Below are 27,053 nucleotides of genomic sequence, written 5' to 3' on the forward strand. Positions count from 1 at the left end.
AATGTAGAAAAAAGTAAAAATAAAGAAAAACCATTGAATGAGAAAGTGTGTCCAAACGTTTGACCGGTACTGTATATATATTAGTTGTATATATATTAGCTTTGTTTGAGTATTTTCATTTTGTGTCTCCATCACAGGGAAATATTGCAGTTTTTACTTTACTAAAGGTAATCTGGATGAATGAATGAATTCATGTAGATGCAACTATTACCAACACTTTTAGAATACAATGCATTGCTGTACCTAACTAAACCAACAGCATGTTAAGTTATAACCTTAATCATTTACGACAATTACCGTTAAATGCACAAAGCTTCATGTTGCTGCTACCTGTTTGTTCAGTGCATTGACTGGGAAGATATGACCTGACCTTAACTTGTTATTGAAGCATTTTTCTATTAGGGCATTGCACATTTGTGAAAAATCTGAGAAGCCTGCTTCACTCCCCGTAAGAGAAAAGGTAGTTAATCAATTTATCCTGTAAATTCATGGCGTCCAAGGTCCTGTTTCTTGAGCTAAAAGCATAGCTGGTTTTGTAGACCAGCGTGTCATCTCCTTGTTCCTGGAGGTTGGACAGAGGGAATATACTGAGTTTTTCCTTTTTCTTATCATTGGATATCTAGTTTTATCAAAAGCAAAGATACAATTGTTGTGTTGCAGACTTAGTCACAACACAATGACATTAATTACATATAATTGGTTCTCTAATGAGGCCGAGCATCTTTTGAATGCTATTTTATAAAAAGATTATGTTTGAGACTCAAACCATAATTGCTGCAAGGCACAATTGTGTATGCTTGAGCACATGCCTAACTTACAAACTATTTATGTGGTGCATCCAGATGATGGACCAGTGCCCTAAAATGTTCACAATGTAATATCACATTATGACCCGCAATATTTTGTATGGCTGAAGTTGTAACCTGATGAAAAATCCTTTGAGGTAAAACCATGACTAATAATATAGAAAACTGATCAAAAGATTGCAGAAAGGTGACTCTGAATGATGGAGAGAATGCAGGCCATTTCAAAAGGACCACATTTTGATGGTTGAGTCAATTTCTTATGTGTCACGTAGGATAAAAATGTAATGGAATTGTGCAATACTATAATTATTCTGTCTGTATATATAATATATTTTTTAGTTATTGTGTTTAGTTATTGGGGATTTTTTAATCCTGTAAATTTCCCCGCTGCGGGACTAATAAATAATTATCTTATTTTATCTTATCTTTTATTTTTCTTATTTACTTATTCAAAATACTTGTTTGTTTTTTTACTATGTACATTGTTTGCACTATACCTATGCTGCTGTAATCCTGTAAATTTCCCCGCTGCGGGACTAATAAAGGATTGTTTTATCTTATTTTATCTTATCTTAATGTAAAAACGTAATGTGATATATATATATATAAAAAATATATTTATTATTGATATAATTATATTACCATCTGATGTCACACACAAATGTTGTCATAGGTTACTTTATTTATTTAATATTATCTTAATGTAAAAACGTAATGTGATATATATATATATATATATATATATAAAATATATATTTATTATTGATATAATTATATTACCATCTGATGTCACACACAAATGTTGTCATAGGTTACTTTATTTATTTAATATTATCTTAATGTAAAAAAATGTGTAATGTATATATATATATATAAAAAATATGTATTATTGATATAATTATATTACCATCTGATGTCACACACAAATGTTGTCATAGGTTACTTTATTTATTTAATATTATCTTAATGTAAAAACGTAATGTGATATATATATATATAAAAAATATGTATTATTGATATAATTATATTACCATCTGATGTCACACACAAATGTTGTCATAGGTTACTTTATTTATTTAATATTATCTACGTGTTTAGAAAACGAACTTCACTAGGAGCACTTGAAGTAGACAGAAACCACCTCATTCAAGCTGAATTCAAGCTGACCAATCACGAGCCACCAACTCCTCCGACGCTGATTGGCCAATCACTCCAGCGTCACAGCGCGTCGTTACGCGTATTCACGAACGCTCCAACGCATTTCTCCTGCGGACGGTTCCGCGTTTCACGGTTGATAGTTTGCGTACCGGCGACAAGCTGCGCTCAGAAATGAACGCAGTGACATATACGAGCCCCAGGAACTACCCAAGTCAAACACAAAACCTGCAACATTGAGCTTTTCAAGATGGTTTTAGAATCCATTTCAAGGATAATTAAAGTCCAGCTTCCAGCCTACCTCAAGAGGCTTCCGCTTCCGGAGACGATCGGCGGATTCGCGAGGTTGACAGGTAATTAAACTGCAGCAGTGTTCAACTTCTTCACTGTCAGTGAAGATGACTTCTCACCTCATCGGGGACACTTTCCAGGCACGGAACAAACTATCTTAAGCTAACGATAGCGTGCTCTGCAATAGACTGTCCCCCTACACGTGTCTTCAGGGGCTGCTTTGGCTCCATACGACTCTTCATCATGGTTGAGTTAGTTGTTCATGTTCAGGAACATCGTGGACTCAGCAATGACCTTAAGTTATACAGCCATACTCTGCGCAATGAAGTTTGATTTGGTGTTTCAATGTTGATATCATTTTGTGTCTGCATGTTATAAGTTGCAACCTGTCCTCTGCTGTGCTGTGTTTGCCTGTATCACACTATATAACCAGTTCATAGCACCAAGTGATGCACAGGCAGGGCAGGCAGTCCTGGACTAGAGGGGAACAGACAGTCTCTAAAAAAGGAAAGACCACTTCAAGTTTATTGTTTGAGAACTTCTTCAGGTCTGTGACCCCCCCATACAAAATCCAGAAATTCTCATGATCCCTGCAAATGAGACAATTTAAATGTGATTATAATCGTTAAAAGCAGAGTTGCAGCACTCAGCCTATCCATATACTAATGATTTAAGTCATTTCAAAGAAAAGAGAAAGAAAAAAAAAAAAGCCTAACATTAAATGGTTCCAGCTAATCAAATGGGAGAATGTGTTGCTTATTTTTTTTTTATCTCAAATTATAGTTGATTTACAAACCTGGCATGTCACCTCTGGCTTGGACTGATGTTGTTTTCAAAGACAAAATGATTAATAAAATATGTAAGAACAATAACCATTAGGTGCTCTTCTAAACTGAAGCATGGCAAACTTTGATATCCTTTTGAAACTGTTGTCTCAATAATCATCTACTGGACAACATCACAAGCTGTTTGTCTTTTTACACACGTTATCCCTTTTTAATTTAGAACAAAATGTGCATTAAATAAATTATTTGCAACTCTTTAACAACTAGGCTCAATCTTACACTGAAAAAAACATCGTCAGGAAGTTAGGATCAGTGGTTTAGAAAACCTAAGTGAAAGTCCGTCTTGAAGCAGATTTTCAACTTCAACTTGACCTTCCAGCCAACACAGATATTTGCAAAGTATCACATTTAGCCTAAAAATAGCCCCAAAACGTTGGAAAAGCTGAGCTAGCCCTGCATTACTGAAATGCTCCTGTGATAATTGACAAGCTTGAACCTTTTTGTGTAAGTGCTCTCTGAGGAGGACATAAAAGCAAAAACAGAGATTAAACACAACAGATTGAAGAATTCATTGATTGAGGTAATTAGAACTAATTGGTTAGGCCTGTGAAAGTTTTATAAAGGCTTACAAAGGTCAAATGTTCTAGAAAGTGATATTTCCATGTATTTTTAAAAATGTATTATAAAGCAGGTTTAGGTGTTATATAAATACTGTGAAAGCATTAAAACGCTCAATCCACGGAAAAATGAGAAACTTTGCCTTTTAAAACGAGCCGTCATGATGATGTGATGTCACAGCTGTTCAGTCAACGCTACTAGTCAGGCTAAACTCTGTGTAGTTGACACACAGTGAGTGCGTTTCAATACTACAATACTATTTAGAAATGCCAGGAAAAGATATTTAGTATGTCCCAAAACACAACATGCCAAATGCAGTATGCACAAAATACCGAGATGTTCTACTACATTCGGTCACATTTTCAGCATGCAAACCAGCATGCAACAGTAAGTAGTTAAGTAATGGCAGCCGCAGCATGTACTAAAAGTAAGAAGAAGAAGTATGCAATTTGGAGCACAGCTATTGAGTCTCAGTGTGAAGTGATGCTGTAAATACGGCGACAGCGTCACTGCAAGTGACCAGAAACACCGGCCAATCAGAGCGTTTCAGACAGAGTGGGGAATACAGGTAAATACAGACAGACAGTCTAAGAAGAATTAGAGGTTGTTGAACATTTAAACATGTAATCATGTTCTTGCAGAAACCAAAAATTCAAGTATGAACCTGAAAATGAGCAGGATTTGTCTCCTTTAATTTAAGATGTTGCCAGATGTCGTTTCTGTCAAAGAATTTGCCATTTAGTCAGTCAGTGCAGATTAGAAGATGAAAGATTTATTAAGTGCTCCTACCTTGATGTATAATTCCTTTAAGAGATTAAGGATCAGCGATGTCCCTTTAGGCACAAATCCTTTTACTGAAAGTATTTCAATTGTCACAAGAGTATTAAGAAAAGTTCTAGGAGGTCGGGTATAACTCATCGCTTAGAGCAAAATTACATAACTGTGCTTAATCCCCTCTGCGCTTCACTTGTCTGTCCTCTCAATGTGGACTGTACGATGGGGTTTTTCCCTAAAGCACTCTTCCGGCCTCAGTGTGGCCTCATTCACCCCGATAGCTGTTAATCAGGCAATAGAGTGGAGATGCAGATAAGATGTGAGCTAGTCCTCCAGCTGGTCCAGTAGATAGTGTGCTACCCTGTGGTTACCTCACTAAAATGAGGAGGTTAGACTTACTTAAATCTGTTTATACAATAATTCATTCATAAATTGGAATATCATCCTTGTACTATGTTGTCAGATATACAGTACCAGGCTTTTTTTAAAAACAAACGATTGTAACGCCAGTATTTGAATTTCCTTTATATCGTTGACTGCTTGTTTTTCCGTTGATGCTTAACATTATATTCCTTAATATCTTCATGAGGAAATATGAATGTTGTCAGTATTGCACCAAACAAACAGGTCTAGCAGTATTTGTTTATTTACTGTCAGGCCTCTGGATGACAACCAACCGTGGATGCAATTACATGTAGTGGAAGAAAAAATCTAAATGAACCAACTGAAGTGCATTGTGATTAAAGTCTGTCAGAGTGGTTTGGACTGGAAAAGTCGTTTACTTAATTGGAATTGGCATGCGAATTGAAGTGGAGCTGCAACCAATGGTTATTTTCATAATTGATTCATCCGTCAATTATCTTCTGGGTTAATTATTTTGTCCATAAAATGACAGAAAATAGAGGAAAAATGCCCGTCCAAAAGCCTAGGATGACATGTTCATGTATTGTGTTTAGTTCAGCAAACAGTACACAACCTGAAGATACTAAATTAACTCTAATGTATGATCATGTATGATATCCTCACATTAGAGAAGCAGGAACTAGTAAATATTCAACATTTATGCTTAGAAAATGACTCAAACCATGAAACGATAAATACACAAGAAAATAGTTGGTGATAAATGATCTGTCAGTTGACAAATTGATTAATCAAATAATCGTTTCGGCGCTGAATGGAGGTTTCAGTTTTTTTAGAGCTTCTCTCCCCTCAACAGGCCAATGGCCACAAATTCATTTCCACCCATACCAACGCTGGTTTCAGTTTACATTCTCGTTACACAGGGTATGCCGGTGTTCATGCTGGAGTTATTGGTTGCTAATGTGCGTGTACTGTGTCTGTAGTGTCTGAGTGGCTCCGGTTGCTGCCTCTCCTGGGTATCCTGGCTCTGCTGGGCTATCTGACCATCCGCCCATTCCTGCCTAAGAAGAAGAAGCAGAAGGACAGCCTGATCAACCTGAAGATCCAGAAGGAGAACCCAAAAGTGGTCAACGAGATAGATATCGAGGACCTGAACAGCGCGAGTGTATGTTACTGTCGCTGCTGGCGCTCCAAAACTGTAAGTTTGTACCTCGTCTTTATGCATGAAGATATCAACATTTATATTAACGGTTAACTGTCAGTTATTTTCATTCGCTACATATCTGATAAATACAGTTGGTAGTAATTTCTGAATGTATGCATTTCTTTTTTAAAGTCAGGAAAAGAAGGTGTTCAATGTTTCTGTATCTTGCACTTCAGCTAATATTAAGTTGTTCTCTGTTCTAGTTTCCTGTTTGTGACCGGTCACACTTAAAGCACAATGAGCTAACTGGAGACAACGTGGGACCGCTCATACTTAAAAAGAAGATACTATAATTGGCCGCTGATGGGAGACTTTTCCCCTCACCTCCCCAGTTTTTGGTTTTCATAGTTAACATTTAGTTGTTTATCTATTTCTTTCTTTTGTTTATGTCTCTTTTTCTTTATTTTAACAAAAGTCTTGGTCTAGCCTTGGTGTCACGTTCATGTTGCTCAGAAATGCGTACGACCAGAGTCTTTATTTAAAGTGGTCCTAACAAAATTCCACAGTTTGATTGTGTGAAAACGGTATTTTAAGCTCTTTAATAATATCAAGCAGTAAGGAAGCTTTTTTTTTTTTCTTTGTCTTATTTTTTTGGGGGGCCTTTGTTCATTGTTTACTTTTACTTTAACAGAGCAGCCTTTTTGTGTGACTGTAAATTAAATGGTAGTCAAGTCTCACCCTTTTTGGAATCCGTTACAAATCATCGGGACCACTTTGAGAGGAAAGCTTGAAACATAAATGCAGTGACCTTCTGATGACTCTCAATATTCTGAGCCCATCAGAGTAAATGTCTTTTTTTCCCGGTTAATGGTTTAAATGAAATACTTGATACTAGTCCAACCCGTTACCAACATTCTGTACTGTTTGTCTTCATTTTGGACATTTCGTAGGTATTATTTTGTGTGCCAAATATCTACATACTGTTCACTCTTTCAGGATGTGATATATTCTCTCTTATAAGTTATTGTGTATATGGGAAATGGTCATACCTTTTTATGTTCATAGCCTTTAAACATTTGAATTTTAAAATTTTGTATTCAACTCTGTTGCCTACAAACATTTCAAACCACTACACCATTGAGTAATATCCAGTCATGCAGTTTTAACCTCAGTATGGTGTTGAGGTTTCAGAAAGTAACTTCTGCAGCATAAGACTTTTGCTCTGTACTGTTTTGTTTTTTTCTAGCTTCTGTTTTGTCATAATGGCTGTACATAGTTGACGACCTGCTGGAATATTCCTTCTCGATTCATCAGCAATATTTTCTACATAAATGGCTTGTATCGTCAGATCTGTACTTCCACCATGATGCCTATGAATGACTGTCTTTATGAACTTTTGTAAGTTGATGGCTTGCATCAATTTTTCTATGTTTTAATTTGTAAAAAGGAATAGTCGGGATGTTAAACTAAACAGTTTTTGGCAAACAGAACTGCAGCTTCATTCACTTCTTTCAATATAACGACTGGGTAACACCTCAGGACACCTGGAGCTGAAATGATTTGATATGAATGATTAGGTAACGGAGAACACCACGCTTCTAATTGTGATCTACTCATTTGTTCAGGTAAAACTTGCACCCAGGGTCATATTCCTGCAGGACTGCATTAGTTGTTGAGGGGTGTCAATCTTAACCACTAATGTGAAACCAAAGTCAGTGGGATTCCTCCTCTTAACATCGTGGATATCTGTACCAAATATCATGAAAATCCAATCGACAGTTGTTTCGATAGCCATCCCTGATTCCAGGCTGCTAGTACGGATACAAAGCAACAGACTGGAAGCCGTAACTTAAAGTGACAGTGACTTGAATTAAGGACATAATAAGGCACACATTAAATTGAATTGTACAAATATTTATAATAATTTAAGCCATTACCTTAACGCAACACCAATAATACTTACAATGTATTAAAAATGCAAGAGAAAAGCAGTTCTTGGTACATTTTTATCATTTAAGGAATATTTGGTAAAAAACTAATGCTCAATTGCTCAGTTGCTTTATCATAAATAGTTGCTAATAATACACAAAGAGGCAATGACAATACATTCAAATCAAAAATATTAAGTTACACTGCATACTTCTGTAATAAAAAAAAAAAAATCAAATGTAACAAATGTGAAAAAGCAACTTTTCCTTACAATCAAAGGTTTGGTTTACATGAGTGTTTTGAATATGGACATGATGTATGTTGAGCATTCGGAACATTGAAGCAGATTGCTGTAGTTTTAGCAGCACTGTGTGTAAACCAGAGGAATGAGGTGTAAATTATTTTTTCCCTGAGTATTTGTTAGCTACACAAACCCTTCTCATCACCAAGACACAGCTAATACACATTTAATTAAACATACGCATAAAAACACAAACACATCTGTAAAAATATTGTACCGAGTGAAAAACACCTAAAAAAAACGCTTGTGTCAACTCAGTGGTCTAATTTAAAACAATAAAATATTTCTACTGTCAGTGCATTCAATTATGCAGCCCTCCTAAGGAAACAGCGTCTAATAAAAAAAAAACCATGATACCACCTTCTCAAGTCCAAATACATTTAATAGTTAACAGATGTGTTGTGATAAAAATGGGCAAAAGGTGGATTCAGTGAATATGACGGGCAGGAGAAAATATCCACCTTTACAAAATTGTAAACCATATTCGTGCCTCACACTAATATAGCTGATTAAAAGTTAATTTTGGAGCAAAGAAAAAACCCTCTTGCATACGGTCATACAGTGTGACAGTGCAGTGGCTCAGATATGGGTCATTTGTTAGGAGCCTGAGGTCTGGAAAGCACCGGAGGCTATAAATACAGAGTGATTCATTAGTTCCTGCAGCACCGCAAACATCGTGAGCTGACCGGCAGATAGAGAGACAAAAGGGGCCACTCGGTGGCTGAAGGAAAGCTCAGACATCTCAGAAGTCTCTTTAAATGTCCTTGCTTACGGGGATGAAGACAGATGATGTCAGAGCGTGCTCTCGTAGGTGATAGGAGTTTCATTGTCATCATCACCTCCTCCTGGAGTACCTAGGAAAGATGAGGAGGAGACAGAGGGAGGAAAAACTCATGAGAGAGGCTGCAGTTAAGGCCTGATTACATGCTAGTCAGATTCAAGATAAGATAAAATAAGATAAGTAGAGAGGATAGTGCAAACAAGAGACATAGTAAAAAAAAACAAGTTCAAAACAGGTATTTTAAATAAGTAATAATACAGTAAAGAATATTAAATAAGTAAAAAAAACTTTAAAAATCCACAATAAGTTTCAGTAGTAAACAGACGAAACTATAATGAAAACAATGCCAGTGTTGTGTGAATGTAAATCATTAAGGGCTTAAATGACAGGGAAAACAGAAGCTACCTAGAACTATGCAAATCCTTTTCTGGGTGGAAGTATCTAACACACAGATGAGGAAGATAAAAACTTCACAGGAAAGTATACTCACTACGCAAAAACACGACTACGAAGCGACGGGGGGGGTGGGGGTGTTGAGCTGAGTTGAAATGGTGAATTTAAGGCTTTACCTACCTAAGAGAAAGGCTGATAAATTGTGTTTGACTCGCTCACCACAGGTAGAGTTCTTTGGTTTCTGTAACAGGCGGGGTCCAGTGAGCCCTATGATAAGAGCTCCTACTGGGGCTGTGAGAAGGATGGCCAGCACAGCCACAGTCAGCACAATCATGCTGTACTCCTGCAGCTGCTTGTCGCCCTTCGTCCTGGCCATGTCTAAAGCTGTGGAGCCTATAGCGGCCTGATGAGGACAAAGGGACACGAATGCTTCTTCTTTACTCACTCACAAAATACATTTACGGTCACGATGATAGGATAGTTAGAAAAAATCATTTGAGTGTGCGTATTTTGCAGATATTTACTACAGAAATGATTTTCGGGAAAAATACTAAACTGAGCAGAGAGTATATTTCAGCATCAACATACCTGCACTGTGGCTTTGGGCATCCACGCCAGGGCTATGAACACTTTTTCCTTCATGTTAAAGCCGGCACAGAACACACAGACAAAGGTGAACAGGAGTCGAACCAGCAGGGCAATCATCAGAGTGGCTACACCAAGGCCTAAACAGAGAGTAATACAGAGGTGTTACACTATATTGGTTGTACTGCTACACAAAAACTAACAAGTATTATGTCACCAGTACTTCCCCTTAACTGCTGAGAGCAGAGAGAGGCACAGCAGTGGTGAAAAAAACCAAAAAAAAACCAGACTGTCTGAATGTTTCCTCCATGATACTGTGCTTAGACATATCTTTGATCTGTGGGATATGTAGGCTGCATGTTCTCATAAAGCCATTGCATGTCCTCTTACACTGCAGAGTCATTTTATAGTATAAACTAGCAGGAAATAAAACTTAGTGTGGTGAGATATATGCATGGCCTTTTTTGGTACAATAAATGTATTCCTAAAAAAATATATGGCCATCATTTTGAAGCACGATAATAGTAGAGTAACAGTAATTAAACACTTTTTTGGTTAAAGACATTATCATAGTATTTTATATATACAATATTATCATATTGTATGTGTCAGAACACTAAGAGTTTGATGAACACATTTGTAAAAGGACAGTCTGCAGTCTAAGCAGGTAAAGTTCACTTTTGAATAATGCCAACCATCAGATCATCTCTCTGCATAGTTGTTTAATAGGCGAGGTTGTCAGGTGGACTGAAATATATTGTACGCTATTCCAAATACACATCATAACAACCCTACAAATATGTTCCTAAAGAAGACAATGCTCTGAAGTTACATCGCAGTGAAATTTCTGTCATTATTTCCTAGAAACTGTTGTCTTATTTATGCTTAAACTGCCGCTCCTTGCAGATCACCAAAATGTTGTATTTTATATAATTGTTTCTCGCTCCAATAAGATGGAAAGATGGAAATTTCCCAGGGAACTCTCATTTGGGAATGTATATGGAAGTACAGTACATGAGTGCTACTCAGAATCAGGTTTTAGTATTTACTGGACACAGACAGAGAGCTTTAAATCTCCTGGGGCCTCTTTTTGACTATGGAAAAAATATTTAAATCCATACTGCCACATTTGAATCTCTCACAGTAAAACAGTCACCTGACTTTGTCATCATGTGTGTGTGTGTGTTTGTGTGTGTGGTCGTCTCACCAACTGTCAGTCCCTCCAACTCAGACACTCGAATTTCTGCTCCTATTAGTCCAAAGAGTAGAGGCTGAAACACGTCCCACGCCCACCCAACCACTTCCTCCACACGTGCCTTCAGACAAACAGAAAACACAGACGTTTTTATAGGTAGGTTATCTTTGACATGCACTTATGTAAACAATGAAGGACTTACTGTGCAACCTAGTAGGTATTGGGAGTAGAGAGCTGTAAAATATTATCCATTTACTACATATATGGCATGCATTTGTTGTTACCTTTTCTGACCCCCAGCCAAGACCAGCCAGGAAAGCCAACACCAGGGTGCAGAGGCCTCCGGAGCCAGGAAACCCAGCCACACCGCTGCCGAACACGGCAAAGACGGACAGGCCCAGTACCAAGAAGGATCGCTTTATTACCAAGTGTTTCTGAGTGAAAAAGACACACGATCATTAAATATAGAATACTGTAATATAACTTAAACCATAAATACAAAATGCTCTATGTAACACTTGTAAGGTGTCGGCAGATATTGGGTAGTTCATGGCGTTTTATAGCAGTGGTTTATCGTAAAATGTAGTTTACTTGTATTTAACCAACACTGATTCAAACAGAAAGATTTCTTTACAATTTGTGAGTCTGACAGGCTGATAAAATACACTGATGGAGTTGAGATAATGCAGTAATTTCTGATTTAAGGAAATTCGTGACCCACAAAACATCTCCTCTCCTTACCTGTGCACTTCCCCACTTAGATGAATTCAAAGTGCTCCCATCAAAAGTCCTAAGCGTTTATCATTTCAAATCAGAATTGGAACAAGTCACTGATTTTCCTCACAGGCCTTTGTTGGCTCTTCCCAAGTTGTTTCGGATTAGTCTGTTGCAATTATTGTTTTCGTAGTAATCTGCCTCTGCACTATACTTTTGCTCTGGCTTATACTTTGAGATGCTTGTTTAAGAAAGGAGATGCACTTATGACTTCTGGTGACTAGTAGTTCTCTTGAATACCTATGTTGAATACACTTCCTGTAAGTCGCTTTGGATAAAAGCGTCTGCTAAATGACTGTAATGTAATGTAATGTAATGTTTCACACACAGGCTGTGGTGTCAAGTGGTGCAAGGATGACTGAGCTATAGCAAAACTAGCTAATATAGCAATTCTGCAGCAGCATGCCTACCTGGTCAACACTAGGAAAGTACTGGATGAGGAAGCCAAGAAGAAGCCCAACAATCGTCCCACCACCCACCTCCAGTACACCTCTCAGGAGGTTGAACCAAGTGGAGCCTAAAAGGATCAGCAGAAAAAATATACAATAGAATAAACTGAACTAATTGTCCTAAAATTGTGCAGACAATGACAATTCATGACAGTAGCAGTGTAATCATAAAATTGTGCAGACAATGACAATTCATGACAGTAGCAGTGTAATCATTGATGGTATCATGTGGTGTTTTAAATGCAGTTTAGTATAGCCCTACAGAGGCTCTACATTGTGGTAGACTGGAGTGATGAAACACAAAATGCACTGTGACTTTTTAATGAGAGTGAACAGTCCACTCACACCCTCTGCTGAGCTCCTGACAAACTACAGATAGAAGCTACTTATTTCATATACTTTTCCGTGCTGACCTACACTGAACCTGCTGCCACTCCCTGGGAAATAACTCCATGTTACATTTCAAGTCAGAACTTCTTCTCTTTCTTTTCTAAAACACATACAAACACAAACACCCACTGGGTTACCTGTGGCGAAGGCCATGCCCAAGCATGTAGTGAACCCTGTGATGGCAAGAATGTCGTCGAAGCTGCCTGCAGCCATCAGCAGGGTGGGGATGCCCTGCTCCACGCCGTAACCGTCCTTCTGCAGCAGCAGCATGGAGGGCACCACCACTGCTGGGGACACAGCGCCCAACACAAAGCTACAATTTGGAGGAGAAGAAAACAGATAAAAGAAATGGCTTTGGAAACTTTGGAAAGCAATAGCCTTTAAATCTGCTTGGAGATTATGCAGAAGGGATGAATTCCTGCAGCATTATATGGAGTTTATAATGCAGATGACATGTGATCGCAGTTCCAAATGTATTTGACACAATGATTTTGATTCTCTAATGATGATCATTTGGCTGGGCTTGAAACACAGACTAAACTTTTGAATTCAGACATTTCGAATCATCAAAATTAGAATTCTGCTACCAATCTTAAAACAAAGAATGAACAGAAAATTCTCTCTTAAAGGGAAACTTTTCAGATTTTCAACCATTCAACCTTCGTATCATGACAAGGTGGGTAGTGCAAATGAACAATCTTTTTTCCTTCCATCAAAAATGTACACTTGAGTTGGGCAGTACAAAAACATTTGTAGTAACCCGCATCCACTGATAACATCTGTTTAGAAAACCTGATATTGCAATTTCCATTCCACCTACCGACGTCACACGAATGCTGACAAGACAGAAATATGAAGACACTTTTTTTTGAGTGTTAAATCAGCAAAAAAGCCCATGATTAATAGGATTACTTTGTTGTCTAAAGTCAATATATCTGCCTCAACTCCCAACCCTATTAGGCATCAGACAACAAGTGATGAAGAGGATAAGAGGTTGTAATATGATCAAGTGACTGTTGGAGAGCAGTGTGTTTTCTATTATCCTATCTATATCCTCACTGCCATATTATTTAATTAATAAATAGAAGAAATTGCAAGAAATTATGTTGAAATTGATATAATGGACATGTTTCTTACTGGTTCATGAAAAAAAATGATTGTGCATGTCTGTCTGTCCTAGAAATACTATAATGGAAACACAGAGCTTGTTATAAAGTAGAACATTGAGAGTGAAAATGGAGTGGGAGATTAAGTAGAGTTGTATTTACCCAAGGATGAAGCCCCACACCCAGGGCAAGCCCATGAGGAAGTGAGAGATCAGGGCATAAGTACTCACTCATTTGACTTTTGAACCATAATCTATATTGAACTTGCGGAATCTACAATAAAATTTGCGATATTTCAACGACAAGCAGGTGCGTTAGCCCGATAGACTCCCATTCAATCTGGACTCGCGCGCGATCACCCCAGTGGATGTCTCATGGAACTACAACCAAAATCGGTACAATGGGGTGCAGGCCTCTATAATGCAGGGCCCAGCAGCAACACGTAAACACACAGATTTCAGTTTCCTCAGAGCCTGAAAACACAGACACACACACATCATTAGAGAGTTTGTCACAGTAATTAATTCACTTTTATACAGAGAGAGGATCAACGTTTAGGTATGCTTAGTGGTACTGAATGATTCATTGATTAATTGGCTGGAAAATGTATTTGATAACACTGCTGCATTATGTAGTTACATCTCCTACAAGGCTCAGATTTGCTTGAAATTCAATTATTTTGATTGATAACATTCTTGTGTTCAGATACTAAGATTCGATGGTGGAGTATGTAGCGTACCGTGGGATCCAACCCCAGACCGGCTCTGGCCAGAATGACAGCCAGAGCGATGTTCCTCAGTGACGCAGACCATCTGAAGTCAATGTACACCCCGTCTGTTACAACTGGGATGTTTCTCAGCATGAACCCCATCAGGAGCATACCTGCAACACAGCAGAGGGAGCGAGAGAGGACAGATGATCCTTTAGGACTCACATAGATACAGAGCATGATAAAGAGAACCTGTTGCTTTTTGAACTTACAGCGCTCTTGTCGGACACCTGAGACACTGAGACCCACTGTAGGACTGTGATGCTGTTTTATAACACTAATAACTTGAGTTTCAACAATATCCAAACCTTCTCTAAAAAGTCACAGTGCAAATTTTCATGCTTTCAAACATGCAACATGATTGGGATAATTACATGACCATGTTACAAATATTATTTAGAATATTGAAAACTGTACTTCATTTAATATCTTTCTGATTACTACGATAAATGGGTTCTCAAAAGGAGTTTTTAAATAAAATCAAAGACAGACAGATGATGAACAGCAACAGGGAAAGAGAAAGAACAAATATTAAACGGTGTTAATGACTTCTGACTGAACACAATCTTCTACTGTTGTTACCAGAAACAGACACTGAACCAGTCGACAAGAATTCTGTTTGAGGGAAAACCACAGGAAGAAGAAGTTTATAGAGTAGCAAACTTCAAAACTTATCGAAGCTGTACTTTAATCTACCTTTTGATGTTATTTGCGAATAAGGAGTGGCTCCAGTTTCCTTGATTTTTTAATCTTGTGAGGGGTGCAGCTTGTGGATTTTGATTTCCATTTCAAAAGGACATAACACCAGGAATTCATATTATATTGAATTCAAATGTTTACAAATTGCTAAAATAAGAGAACATTTACACTATCCTATGATCAACATGGTGATTTCTTCCAAGCCAGTATAAATAAGACAATAGATTGCATTTCATCACCTCAGGGTAAACAAGGCTTACTTAACCAGAGCCTGATCAAGACTCACATGTCTTATATTTCATAATTAGTGACAACGTACGTCTTATACCTAACATCTTTTAATTAATAGCAGTATAACAGGACCATTATTGTGTGGGCTAACGATAACAAAATACCAGCAAAATACTAAAAGACACCAACAGAATCCAAACCACCAGCAGCTAATGTGTACTTAACCAAGAACGGAACAAGTGAGTAACATGGTTGTTCAGTTAATCAAGACATCTGATTTGACCCTATGTTCTTTTTTTTAAATCAATGACAAAGGTGAAATGACTCAGTCAGCTGATTACTTTGTTAAAGCAATGTCCATGGCTACTAACGTGCAATACTCATTCCATTAAGCTGCTGCCAGACACCTGTAGTTAATTCATAAGTAGAGAATATCATGCAGTATTTATGTTACAACATTAATATTTGCTTGCCCAAAAATCAAATGCTTCTCAAAGACATTTGGATTTAGTTTTATATTATTTAAATGCTTCAACTGTGATTCCTAAATCGTCATTCAGATTTGAGTCTCATTTGAAAAGCCTTTGTTATAAACAACTGGCTCTTATACTGGTATTAATACAATTCTTGTACTGTACATACAGAATACTCTGTGCACTGATCAATTATCAGTTTATGTAATCTGGCTGATTGTGCTGAGCAATAATATGACAGGTATTGAGCAGTTTTAACACGGATCCTAAAAGGTAGTGTATTGTGTTACTAAACATCCCACTGGTGGAGGCATTTGTGTAACTAAATAAAAGAAAGGCTTGCATAAACGCACCGGCGCATGACACATAACCACTAGATTGTCAGCCTTACCAAGGAGAGGTGGGAACGGTGGAAGTTTGGGCAGACGGATGAGAGCCACTACTTTGCCACCGATGAGCGAACAGATGAAGAGGATTGTGATGCCAAACAGGTTCCCCCCTGGAAGACACTCGTCCTCGGTGATGGACCACACCACTCCGAAGAGCACAGCTGCCAGAAGGACTGAAGAGGACAAAGGGGACTGACATTAGATCATTGTCTCATGTCATAACTCACCATAGTGTTTCTGATGACGAGATTATTACTTGCATTTGCATTAACCTCTAAAACTTCTTTAAAAAAGTTATTTAATAAAACCTAAGAAGTTGTTGTTGATTGAGAGCCTATCCATCTCTCTGCTACTGTTATTGGTAATGTGAACATAAGGTAAAATATTGTGTGTGTTTATGTATTTATTGTATGTATTCATGCATCTCCAACATTGCTCAATTTTAGTAGTTCAAAGTATACAACATACTCATACTTCATGATATCTGCAGTTTTTACAGTCTTGTGTGAAAGAAGGGTTTGGCCTGCAATACATTTCCTGGGTAGAAACTCAATGAGCCAACATGGGAACCCACTTGCTTACTTTTAGTAACGAGAGAGGCCAGAAGGCCTCGTGGTGGACATGGGCAAAATCTTCGGAGCAAGGGGCAGCAGACCACTTGCGGGTCTGTGTTAGTGCCGGCATCCACCAGCAGGTTTCGAGGAATAAAATAGGTGGTCTCCTCTGTGACATTTGGAGTGGAGCAGCGCCGTACCACCAACTGGATCTGGTTCACATTCAGGTGCTGGAGAAGGAGGATCGGAACAAGCAATAATATTAAGTAATTATTGCCTGGTGGACAAAATGTTTTGTTAGATGCCTTAACACCACATATGTAGATGCAATAAACGATAAAAGGTTGATTTTGCTTGACAACCTAAATTCTAATTGCATTTTTTGTATGTGTTGCAACATCTTGCTTTTATAAATATTACTAAAATTCATGATTTATTAGCTGGATTAATATGCAGAATAGGTTAAAAAAATGCCTTAAAATTATTATTGACAGCAATATTAAATGTAGTAAATTTGTATCAATATCCAGGTGCTACACAAGAAGCTGAGCAATCAACATTAATTGAACATCTTACGCAGATCACCAGAACAAAGGTGTCACATTGACAAAAATATCACTGCATTTCTTATGGAAAGATTCGAAATTTGGTAGATGTCCCTTCACCCGTTTTAATTGCTGAACCCATATATAGTATCGTGCCCTGTCTGTATTATTGACACGAGGGACGTCATGCCAGCAGATTACGTGTTACTGTTCTTGGCAAATAATACAGTAAAGATATGAACTTGCTGATAAACGTGAACACCCTCATTGTCATACTGTCATGGTACCCAGGGTTTTGACCTTTAGAATTACAGCAATAGATGATGAAGAAATTATCAGATTAACAACAAATTACAAGGTTATATAGCAGAATATAAGTAAGTGAATATATGTAAATCAACACAGCGGACTGATGTGAGAGACAACGAAGCATTGCCACATGGTTTATATGCAGCCTAAAATATCTTATTTTGTTAATATAAAAAACACAAAGGCTATGTCTTTTCCTATCAAGAAACAATACATATGATCAGGCTTAATAAAAAACATTTTCCATTTTGTTATGACTGTACAAACTTAATATAACAAGGTTACATCAGAGAACAGTTGTTAGTAGAAAACTATACCTCCACATGGTTTGCTGCAGGCAAAGAAATGATGTCCAGCAGTGGGCCGGATACTGGGCCGAGGACTGGACTGGGTGCTGGGCCGAGTACTGGACTGGGTGCTGGACTGGGTGCCGGACTGGGCACAAGGACGGGCTCCGGGGTAGCAGGTTTGGGCTTAGTGTCCTCCATCACAACTGGCTACAGATTTTCTGGTCCACTCGCTTCTCTCTCACAGCACATCAAGCAGAGGGGTGGAGTTGGCCATTGATGGGCAGTTCTTTCACTTCTGCTTTTGTATGTTCGGCTCGGACTGCAGGCTCCTATTCATACGACATGGTTTTATCAGCAGAGAAACAAATTATTGTGTACTTAATAAATGATGAATAACAAGGGTGTTGGTACAGGTGTAGATTTAAGTAAGAAGAAAGAAGTGTCAGTAAGGGGAAAGCCACAGTATTGTGGTGTAAAATGATGTATGAGGTTTACATGTAGCTGCATGCTGGACACCTTGTGCTGCTTGCTGTGTTCACTACCCTCACGTTATAAACCTGTAACTCATCACAATGAACAAACACTGAACTCTGTGCCCAACCCTTAATAGTTATGGATCAAACCATGTGACACACAAACGTTCATTAGAAGTTAAAGCGTTTGCATTGAAACTACCGCTCCTCCACTGTTTTGACAGTTGCTCATGGCAACAGCCGTGCGTTAATCCTCTTGCGAAAAGAGCGCACTAATCAACGCTTACAGCTCGACCATATGGCGCAGTTAGCGTTAGCTGGGGGAAGGCTAGCGTTAACTAGCACCTGTCAGCAGCACAGCTATCCCACAGGCATGGAGCACACATGCATGTTAAGCTAGCCGGGGAAGCTAAAGCTAAAGCTAAGCTAAAGCTAATAAAGCTAAGCACCGCGTTCTGAAGAGGCGTCCACGCTCGCAGAACCACCGCTGACGTCACGCTAATTGCGACATATCACACTGGAGTCTTCAGACTGATTCAGCCGGTAGCTGTGTGTGTGTGTGTGTGTGTGTGTGTGTGTGTGTGCTTCCGACCAGCAGCAGTCAGTGAACACACCATTCATTCCCCACATGCCCGGTAGAGAGAGAGAGAGGCCGCTCTGATGGGGCTCCCCTGAACATTAACGACCATTAAAAGAGATTTAAAAAATATATATATAAATAAAATCAGCTCACCTCATATCGACAACATAGTCATCTCGAATGTGCAGTGAGCGTCGTTTTCTGGCAGTCATGAGGCAGAGAGAGCAGCTGGGAGTGAGGCGGATTAGTGATGTAAGTACCGCCTAAAGCCACTCAAGGGTGTTTGAGAAGAAGACGTTTTAATAGATGTCTAAACATATTTCATTATGAGGCACTTTACCAGATTGCTTTGTGAAATATTGAATGATTTATTTATAATAAAGTTAGGTCAATTTCTTACAATTTCAGACAACATATTCATATTTTGGCATTGCATAGATTTGCAGCATTGATTTAAAGTGTGAACATGGGGGAATGTCTCCCACAGAATCAGTAAACATAATATGCAAAATAAAAATGATTAAGTCATTGTTGGTGCACTTTATTTGGACTCCGAATAAGCTTGAGTTTCCTCAGAGTGACCATCCTCCATCTATGATTTGCTCCGTCCCGGTCACATAGGCAGACTGTGAAGGAGCCAAGAAACATCAGATCACTGGGACATCATTTCACAGCTAATCCATCAACAACAACAACTTTGTCTGTATGTAGAAACTATGGAATATTAGTCGTTTAAATTGGGGTTAGGCATACACTCAGGGACGTAGCCAGGATTTATAGTCCAAGTTAGTCTCTCCTCTTGATAAGACATTGTATTAGACACCAAAAAGGAAGTTTGAAAAATCTTTTTGATTATTTTAAATTGTTTATATTATATATTTTTTCCTCACTAGGTTGCAAAGCCCCTCATGTTTCTAGAATAAATACATAGTTTCTGTACTGCCATGTAGCTACGCCCCTGCAAGCTCTGCCTGACTATTGATTTAATGTGCCATGTATATGTATTACTTGGGTGCATTATCTGCAAGCACTCACCTCATCAGAGGCCAGGTATACGCACAGGTACGCCACCTCTTCAGCTGTGCACATTCTGCCAGTTTTCTGTCGTGCCATGAAATCCTTATAAGCCTGAGGAGTTACAGAGAAAGAGAGGAGTCACAGTTGAAGCATTTACTATCTCCAATGCCCAGGATTTTTTTCTTGTGGAAACCAATATAAGATGTTTCTGTTAAATGACCCATGCAGGCAAAACTATCAGATTAAGACAGCAGAAAATGACAGTTGGAGCATACCATACCTGTTCTGGGTCAGGTTGGGCCTGGATCCTACCCCTCAATGATGGAGTATCAACAGTACCTGAGAAAATATTAAAGAGCAACCCTGAATTTCTTCTAAAACCTTCATTAATACAACAATATTGAATACAGAAATATAGATACTCTTTGACTAGTTAAATTATTATGATAACTAAATAGGTATGATTGGGTCTGCTGCAAAAATAGAAGCCTGGAAAGTTTGCACAGCAGTTATTGTGACTGGCTTTGAAGGGACAAACTCAAGGATTGTATATCTTTGAAATGCACAATGTCCTCAAACATTAAAAAGCATCAGTTTTGATGACAATTTGTGTTCAAGGATGTCTAAAGTACATTGTTATCTATTAAAATGCCAGTAACCTCGAGTTATACCTGATGAAGAATCAAAGGACACATTCTTTTATTTATTATTATATATTATATTATAATATATATTATATATATATTATTATTATTATTTTTCTTTTATTTTGCAGATCGCTCTAAACTTACCAGGACAGACACAATTACAACGAATGCCTTGATCAATGAAATCCGCCGCTATAGATTTGGTGAGCCCAATCACGGCAGCCTTGGAGGTACTATAGACACACCGGTTCACAACACCTGTGTCGAGAAAACACATATGTCACTTACACAAAGACACACAGGCAGAGCAAGTATCTGAGCTAAGAGGATTACAATGAACATGGTCATACTTCAACGACTTCATGTCCCTTTAATTGGGCATAATATTTGTTCTACAATCCTCTAGAGTGAACAGATCTGCAGAAGTTCATTTACCTTTTATGCTTGATGCAACAGATGCCATGTTGATAATGTTTCCTGACTTATTTGCCAACATCTATGATGACAAAATAAATAAGGAAGGTGTCATAAACAGAACATAATAGGTAAAATGAAGAGTATAATATGCAACTGACTTCAGTTTTCATTTTTATGTAACAGTTGATTCAAGATAAAACTCCCCATTGAGACAGTTTTGTTGCTTTGCGGCTAAAGCTGGATTAGTGATTGGGCAGTTGCCGCCCATCATGCCACAGGCTCAGAGAATTACAGCTAATCCCAGTTGACAAAGGACGAGAACAAATGAAAAGCATATGTCACTCAGTTTACAGCAGCACCTATTTCATTCTCTCGACAGCAGAGTTAACGGTGTTAAGCGTTTGGTAAAGTGGGCGATGGTCACCTTAGGCAGGAAAGCCTTGCTCATGAGGTACATGCTCCGGACGTTCACGTTCATTGTAAAGTCCCAATCAGCCTCTTCACAATCCAAGATGGAGCCGTGGTGCACAAACCTGTAGACAGTAGATGACATGTAAACTCTGATTTCATGGCATTATAAAGGATAGTATTACACTAATATAGCTTTAGCTAAGAGGTGTACTACCTTATATGTCCATTAGCGATATAATTATTAAACTGAAAATAAATGTTGGTCCAAATGCCATTTCAAAGACATATTCCTTTGATAAATCACAACTTCTTTAATGCATGTGTTATTAAAAACATATACACGTTTATTAATTACTATATAGTTGCACTTAGGCTGAGCTGACGGGATATCATCTTTTTCCTCACATCAGTTAAACCAACAGAATGTTCATATTAGATTCAATGTGTGAAGTAGGCTACAATTATCAGAACAATACGAACATTCAGGCTCCCCCCTGTGGCCTAAAGGTGTACTGCAGATATAAATGTTAAAGATGAAAAACAAATTGGAAGAAATTTTGCAAATTTATTTGGCGACCCAAATAAAAATCTTGTGCAAACCACCTGTGGGTCCTTAGCCATGCTTTGAGGATATCACATAAAAAGGAGCAAAAAGAGAATCACATTTGGACTATTTGGTGTGCTAAACAATATTTACAAAATAAACTTAATTCCCAATATGAAATGGTAATGAAGAAATATGTCAACCAGTGCCACAGTGTTGCTCATGGATTCATGATGTTTTCTGACAATATCAATAGAATATCATCTGAATTAATGCATTAAGTAGAGTTGGTCAGTATTACTAGTCCAGAGAGAAACAAGAGGGAAAACTTACCCAGCAATATTGAACAGCACATCCACACGGTCATGTTTCTTGGCTAGGGCTTCAACTTGGTCCTTCTTAGTAACATCCACCACCATAGTCTTGATCCCTGTTGGTGTAGAGAGAAAGAGCACTTTGGTTCTGGAGAAAAGGTAACACTTATTTTAATGACGCTTGATCCGGTTTAGAAAACGTAAAAATCTAATTATCTTTCTGTCTTTATTATGTAACATTTTATTTCAGAAAATACTAGTTTAAGATGAGGAAGTAGGAAACAAGTGCCTCTCTTGTTTACCTCTTAACTGTATTGCAGACTTGTTACCAACATAGGAAATTAAATATAGTGGCTTGTTAAAAGGGATACGTTGAAGATCTGGTAAACAACAATGAATAAAAGAAGGGCATTCCGTGTGTTTTAACATTATTTTATAATATATAAGTATTGATATGATGGGGACAGTGTAGTTTAGTTGTGATCAGTCCAATGTTCACTGACTTAATGTACATAATTAAGAGAGTATCAGTGTATTGTGGAGATCAGTGAGCAGTAATTGACTCATAGAGTATCACTAAACTTTAGGCAAAAGCAAACCATTAAAACATGTCATATTATATCATCTGTAGTGAAGCTGTTTTAAGAAAACTACTTGGGCGGCCAGATCTATTACAAAAGAAAATAATAGGCAGATTCATTTACAATGAAAATAATAGTGTAAAAAAAAAAAAAAAAAGACTTAAAGCAATGGATTGCATTAAAACTTAGGAGATGATTTAAATTCATATTTTTTAAAAGCTACCAAGTAACAGAGGTTAGTGCATGATTACGTTGTGAAAGCATTTGACAAAAAGGGGAAAGACTTGCCTCAGCCATCATGGCTGCATAACACCGGTCACCCAGCAGGTGGCGACCTCAGACCAACAGAAGTCAATCTTACCTGGAATGCCATCCAGCTCTTTCAGCTTCTCTCCATTGATGTCTGTGGCTGTGACCTGAGCTCCCTCCTTTGCAAATGCCTACACAGGTAAGAAAAAAAACGAAGCGGTTACACAATGTCTGCACGTTATGAAACTTGTAGCCCGGTATTCCCTTGTAGAAACAGTTAAATATTTTTGCAAATAAATGTTTTCATTCAAAAATGTCTATGGCTGTCAAGTAAAATAAGATATTAATTATCATCTTCTAATCAAATCTGTATTTCCATCTAAATGCACGTCCCCTGACTTCAGGGAATAACTCAGAACACATTACAGACACCATAATCTCATTACCACATGTCTATAGACAACAAAATGAATTTTTAACCTCAATCTTTCAACCCACTCTTTAAATCCATTCCACTCCGGTCAGCTGATGGAGTTACTGCACCATTTGCCACAGAGCAGACCACATCAGCCAATGGACCTTTTACAGTCTGAATGGAAAAAGCTCAATGGACCCCTCACACCATGTGCGACTGTGCATACTATGTGATTTCAACCTAATGATCCAAGACGTAAATAGACATCTCTATATTTGATTTCCTTCAAATTACACAAAAACACAAAGCCCTGTAGTAAAAGGCACGGGTTTAGGGACATTACTTGAATAGAATGGATGTGATGATGACCCAATCTTTACCCAAGACTATGCGCGTGTGAACTTCAAGTGTTTCGCCATCTCTTTGTAAAGAATATTGTGGATTGCACTGAATCTGTGTTGCGTCATCTCACGAGCCACTATTACAGCAGTTATCTACAGCACATAAACATCCACAACAGAAAGTTTATAATCTTCATGCAGGATGAAAACAGCTTTTTCTATAACACAATATATTGGTGATGTTTTTATAATAACAACTTGTATATTTCATAGTGGAATTCAGATTTTTCTCCCCCGTTTGGTATAATAACAGGGTAAAACTAGAACTTAAGCAGGTAACGAAATATATGCTTATAGTGTGTGTTTTGGTAGCACAGTAATTTGGAAAAATGCATTGTTTTGGATAACCATAATTGTTGCAGTGCTACATTTGTACCCTTTCAAATGGCTGTTACAGGTGATACGACGTGATATCACGTTATAAATCTACCATTTGGATTTCACAAAAACAGGTTGAAATATTTAATCAAGTCAAAATATGAACTGCTATGACACCACAAGCTATTCAATATACAATTTTCCTCAATGATTTCGTATGAAAGGTATCGATGAGAATGTTTTATTAGAGCTCATTACTATTGCTGTAGCACGTCCAATCCCCTGCGCGGCGGCTGACAACACAATCACTTTCCCATCGAGGCGACCCATAGTGCACCTTTCACTGCTGCTGTGATCAAAACAAACAAAAAAATAGGGTATTGCATGCAGGTTCATTTTCATGATAAAGGCTGTCTTTCTTATAATGCATATCTTTTGGAGAGCATTCATTAAATATTGACAATACAGATATTTGCAGTTACCAATTATACATGTTGAAGAAACATCTGCTGATCCAAATACATCACATTTTTGGGAAAAAAAAAAGGTCCATAATAAATCTTTAGTACACTGGAACAGATAGTTTTAAGTGCTAGGCCATAACTATGCAAATCAGTTTTATTACAATATGAAAACATGTAGCCAAAAGTGACAGGCCTTCTGAGGAAATGTGGCATTGTATCGTATAACTGCAAGGACAGGGTATTCACTATATTATTCTAATGTTCTGTTATAAATATGCAGTTTCCCATGATAAACCTCACAGACTACAGGCACTCTCAAAATATCAGTGCTCCCTTATTCTAAGTTTTATTTCTGAAAGGGGCATCCAACATTTCCATGTGTTTTCTCACATTCAACAAATAGATGTTTGATATGACCAAATGTTTTATAATATATGTTGAAGTATGACTGCTGTTTTTCCTCTCAATGTGTATTCCTGGCATTAAGATTGTTTAATCTTACACACAGCGGTGAGACATGTTTATCCATGTATGTCCATTGAGTATTTAATTATTTGGACAATTTTTGTTTGTTTACCACTTTAACACTTGACTTGTATATAGATGTTTTATTTATATAATTGTTTTTATTGTCAGTCATTGGCGCTTGTGACATGTATTTGTAAAATATTTATAAATACAGCTATTTTTTCACTAGTTGTGTACATGACATTCCTGTCTATTATTTGCCTTTATTTGTCCAGCTTTGTTGTCCTTCTTCCTAGCTGTCACTTCTATTTCTGTGCAAGTACATTGAGAGAAATGCAAAAAGAAATTGAGTCAAATTTCTTGTGTGTTTACACCTATAAAATGTGATTCTGTTGTTTTGTACTATTTTGCTCAAGTCCTCTGCAATGTTCTTTGAATACAAATACAAACTGTATTAGCAGCCCTGTATTATAAATTGGGTTTAATGAAATCTTAAGTAAAGAGGTATAAATGAAACACCAGAGTATGGGTTACACTGTTGTACTACCTTGTTATTTGTAGGTGCCTTCATCATTTCAAGTGTTGATTGTAAAAAAGAAACGTTATTTCTTGAGGAGGGCCGTAATTAATTAAGGTTGTATTGATTTGTGGAGGCAGCTCTTTAATGGTGCAGATATGAATGGTGTTGATAGCCTCAGTGGCACTTGAAGGCATTCATACATAATGCAGTTCAAAAGCAAAGAATATCAGAAACTCAATTATTTTTTGCAAGGTTATTTTTTAAATCCCCATGTACTTTAGTTATATAAGAAACAAAGTATATTGTTCGTTCGAGATACTGGTATTAAACGCATGTTTGAATCATGTCCGTTCAGGGCTTCCGTAAGAGTCAACACTCTCTGGATTACTTTATTAGTGGAGAAAACGTGGATTCATGGATCTAGAAAAGTCTAAATAAAGTTTCCAAACATGTTTAGCTATTGATATAACCATAAAGTTCAGAATGAGGTTTTGTACTTGAGTACTGTTCACGTGTTGCTTGCTGTAAGCTACTATAGTTTTTCCAAAGAGTACATGAGTATTTATTCTGCTACTGTCCAACTCTGGATCGATAGCATGCACTCACTACTTTGATTCAGATCGTTGCATAAACGGTTCTTATAACGTGGCTCTACAAAGCTCTGCACGTATTCACTGCAGCACGGGACAGTGCACGTTGTAACAGCACGTCACAACCTCCACAGTGGAGTTTGTGCATGTAGCCTACTAGTCACAGGTTGCAAAGTCAAGTAAATGGCACGAAAAACACACAGAAACTCACCCTCTGTTCAGGTCAGACCCGACACACTGAATGACAAACAACAGGAGGGGGGAGACATAACCCCATGTGACCTAATGCTTGTACCGCTATTGGTTTCAAACCAGGAAGTGTGTGTGTGTGTGTGTGTGTGTGTGTGTGTGTGTGTGTGTGTGTGTGTGTGTGTGTGTGTGTGTGTGTGTGTGTGTCAGCAGCTTGTCATTTTAGAAGATGAAATTGAGAGCAAGAGAGTGACGTCTTTACTTTATTAGTTTTGGAAAGACTTTGGTAAAATTGAACTTCGAGGTCTGCATAAAGTTCCTCATGGGCCCATTTTTTATTATCACCAGGGGTTAATGGTA

General features: G+C 37.8%; 3 protein-coding genes across 4 annotated transcripts; 1 reads left to right on the forward strand and 2 right to left on the reverse strand.

The window, feature by feature from the left end:
* Nucleotides 1-1,891: 1,891 nt before the first annotated feature.
* On the forward strand, nucleotides 1,892-7,417 carry cisd2 (CDGSH iron sulfur domain 2). Its single transcript, XM_054604106.1, has 3 exons — nucleotides 1,892-2,314; nucleotides 5,773-5,987; nucleotides 6,197-7,417. Exons 1-3 carry the CDS (start codon nucleotides 2,212-2,214, stop codon nucleotides 6,284-6,286), a joined length of 408 nt encoding a protein of 135 aa, XP_054460081.1. The 5' UTR covers nucleotides 1,892-2,211; the 3' UTR covers nucleotides 6,287-7,417.
* A 468-nt stretch (nucleotides 7,418-7,885) lies between these two features.
* On the reverse strand, nucleotides 7,886-19,397 carry si:dkey-162b23.4 (sodium/hydrogen exchanger 9B2). Its single transcript, XM_054604108.1, has 14 exons — nucleotides 19,302-19,397; nucleotides 18,123-18,424; nucleotides 16,980-17,181; nucleotides 16,400-16,570; nucleotides 14,576-14,718; nucleotides 14,236-14,309; nucleotides 13,999-14,061; nucleotides 12,868-13,043; nucleotides 12,302-12,408; nucleotides 11,402-11,551; nucleotides 11,130-11,238; nucleotides 9,926-10,062; nucleotides 9,557-9,740; nucleotides 7,886-9,017 (listed from the first exon to the last, which is right to left on the reverse strand). The coding sequence occupies exons 2-14, from the start codon at nucleotides 18,291-18,293 to the stop codon at nucleotides 8,956-8,958; spliced, it is 1,749 nt and encodes a 582-aa protein (XP_054460083.1). The 5' UTR covers nucleotides 18,294-18,424; nucleotides 19,302-19,397; the 3' UTR covers nucleotides 7,886-8,955.
* Nucleotides 19,398-19,504: 107 nt separating this feature from the next.
* On the reverse strand, nucleotides 19,505-26,802 carry bdh2 (3-hydroxybutyrate dehydrogenase, type 2). Of its 2 annotated transcripts, none has more exons than XM_054604104.1 (10): nucleotides 26,716-26,802; nucleotides 24,721-24,811; nucleotides 23,441-23,519; nucleotides 22,518-22,614; nucleotides 21,654-21,762; nucleotides 21,248-21,308; nucleotides 20,957-21,070; nucleotides 20,446-20,504; nucleotides 20,184-20,276; nucleotides 19,505-19,774 (listed from the first exon to the last, which is right to left on the reverse strand). In XM_054604104.1, exons 2-10 carry the CDS (start codon nucleotides 24,790-24,792, stop codon nucleotides 19,721-19,723), a joined length of 738 nt encoding a protein of 245 aa, XP_054460079.1. In that variant the 5' UTR covers nucleotides 24,793-24,811; nucleotides 26,716-26,802; the 3' UTR covers nucleotides 19,505-19,720. The 2 variants fall into 2 exon arrangements, with proteins under 2 accessions (XP_054460079.1, XP_054460080.1); XM_054604105.1 differs by having other exon boundaries at nucleotides 24,721-24,808; nucleotides 26,716-26,763.
* Nucleotides 26,803-27,053: the final 251 nt, after the last annotated feature.

The sequence above is a fragment of the Anoplopoma fimbria genome, chromosome 9 (assembly GCF_027596085.1).
Source record: "Anoplopoma fimbria isolate UVic2021 breed Golden Eagle Sablefish chromosome 9, Afim_UVic_2022, whole genome shotgun sequence".
NCBI lineage: Eukaryota > Metazoa > Chordata > Actinopteri > Perciformes > Anoplopomatidae > Anoplopoma > Anoplopoma fimbria.

What these genes read in the sequence shown, in the direction of transcription:
- cisd2 (XM_054604106.1), top strand. Translation starts at nt 2,212, where the DNA reads ATGGTTTTAGAATCCATTTCAAGGATAATTAAAGTCCAGCTTCCAGCC. An exon ending in CGGATTCGCGAGGTTGACAG is followed by an intron (nt 2,315 to 5,772) that starts GTAATTAAACTG and finishes CTGTGTCTGTAG; the next exon opens with TGTCTGAGTGGCTCCGGTTG. An exon ending in GCTGCTGGCGCTCCAAAACT is followed by an intron (nt 5,988 to 6,196) that starts GTAAGTTTGTAC and finishes TCTCTGTTCTAG; the next exon opens with TTTCCTGTTTGTGACCGGTC.
- si:dkey-162b23.4 (XM_054604108.1), bottom strand. Translation starts at nt 18,293, where the DNA reads ATGGAGGACACTAAGCCCAAACCTGCTACCCCGGAGCCCGTCCTTGTG. An exon ending in GGCCTCTCTCGTTACTAAAA is followed by an intron (nt 16,571 to 16,979) that starts GTAAGCAAGTGG and finishes TGTCCTCTTCAG; the next exon opens with TCCTTCTGGCAGCTGTGCTC. An exon ending in ATAGAGGCCTGCACCCCATT is followed by an intron (nt 14,062 to 14,235) that starts GTACCGATTTTG and finishes CAAATGAGTGAG; the next exon opens with TACTTATGCCCTGATCTCTC.
- bdh2 (XM_054604104.1), bottom strand. Translation starts at nt 24,792, where the DNA reads ATGGGTCGCCTCGATGGGAAAGTGATTGTGTTGTCAGCCGCCGCGCAG. An exon ending in TTGGACGTGCTACAGCAATA is followed by an intron (nt 23,520 to 24,720) that starts GTAATGAGCTCT and finishes TTACCTGTGTAG; the next exon opens with GCATTTGCAAAGGAGGGAGC. An exon ending in CCCAACCTGACCCAGAACAG is followed by an intron (nt 20,277 to 20,445) that starts GTATGGTATGCT and finishes GTAACTCCTCAG; the next exon opens with GCTTATAAGGATTTCATGGC.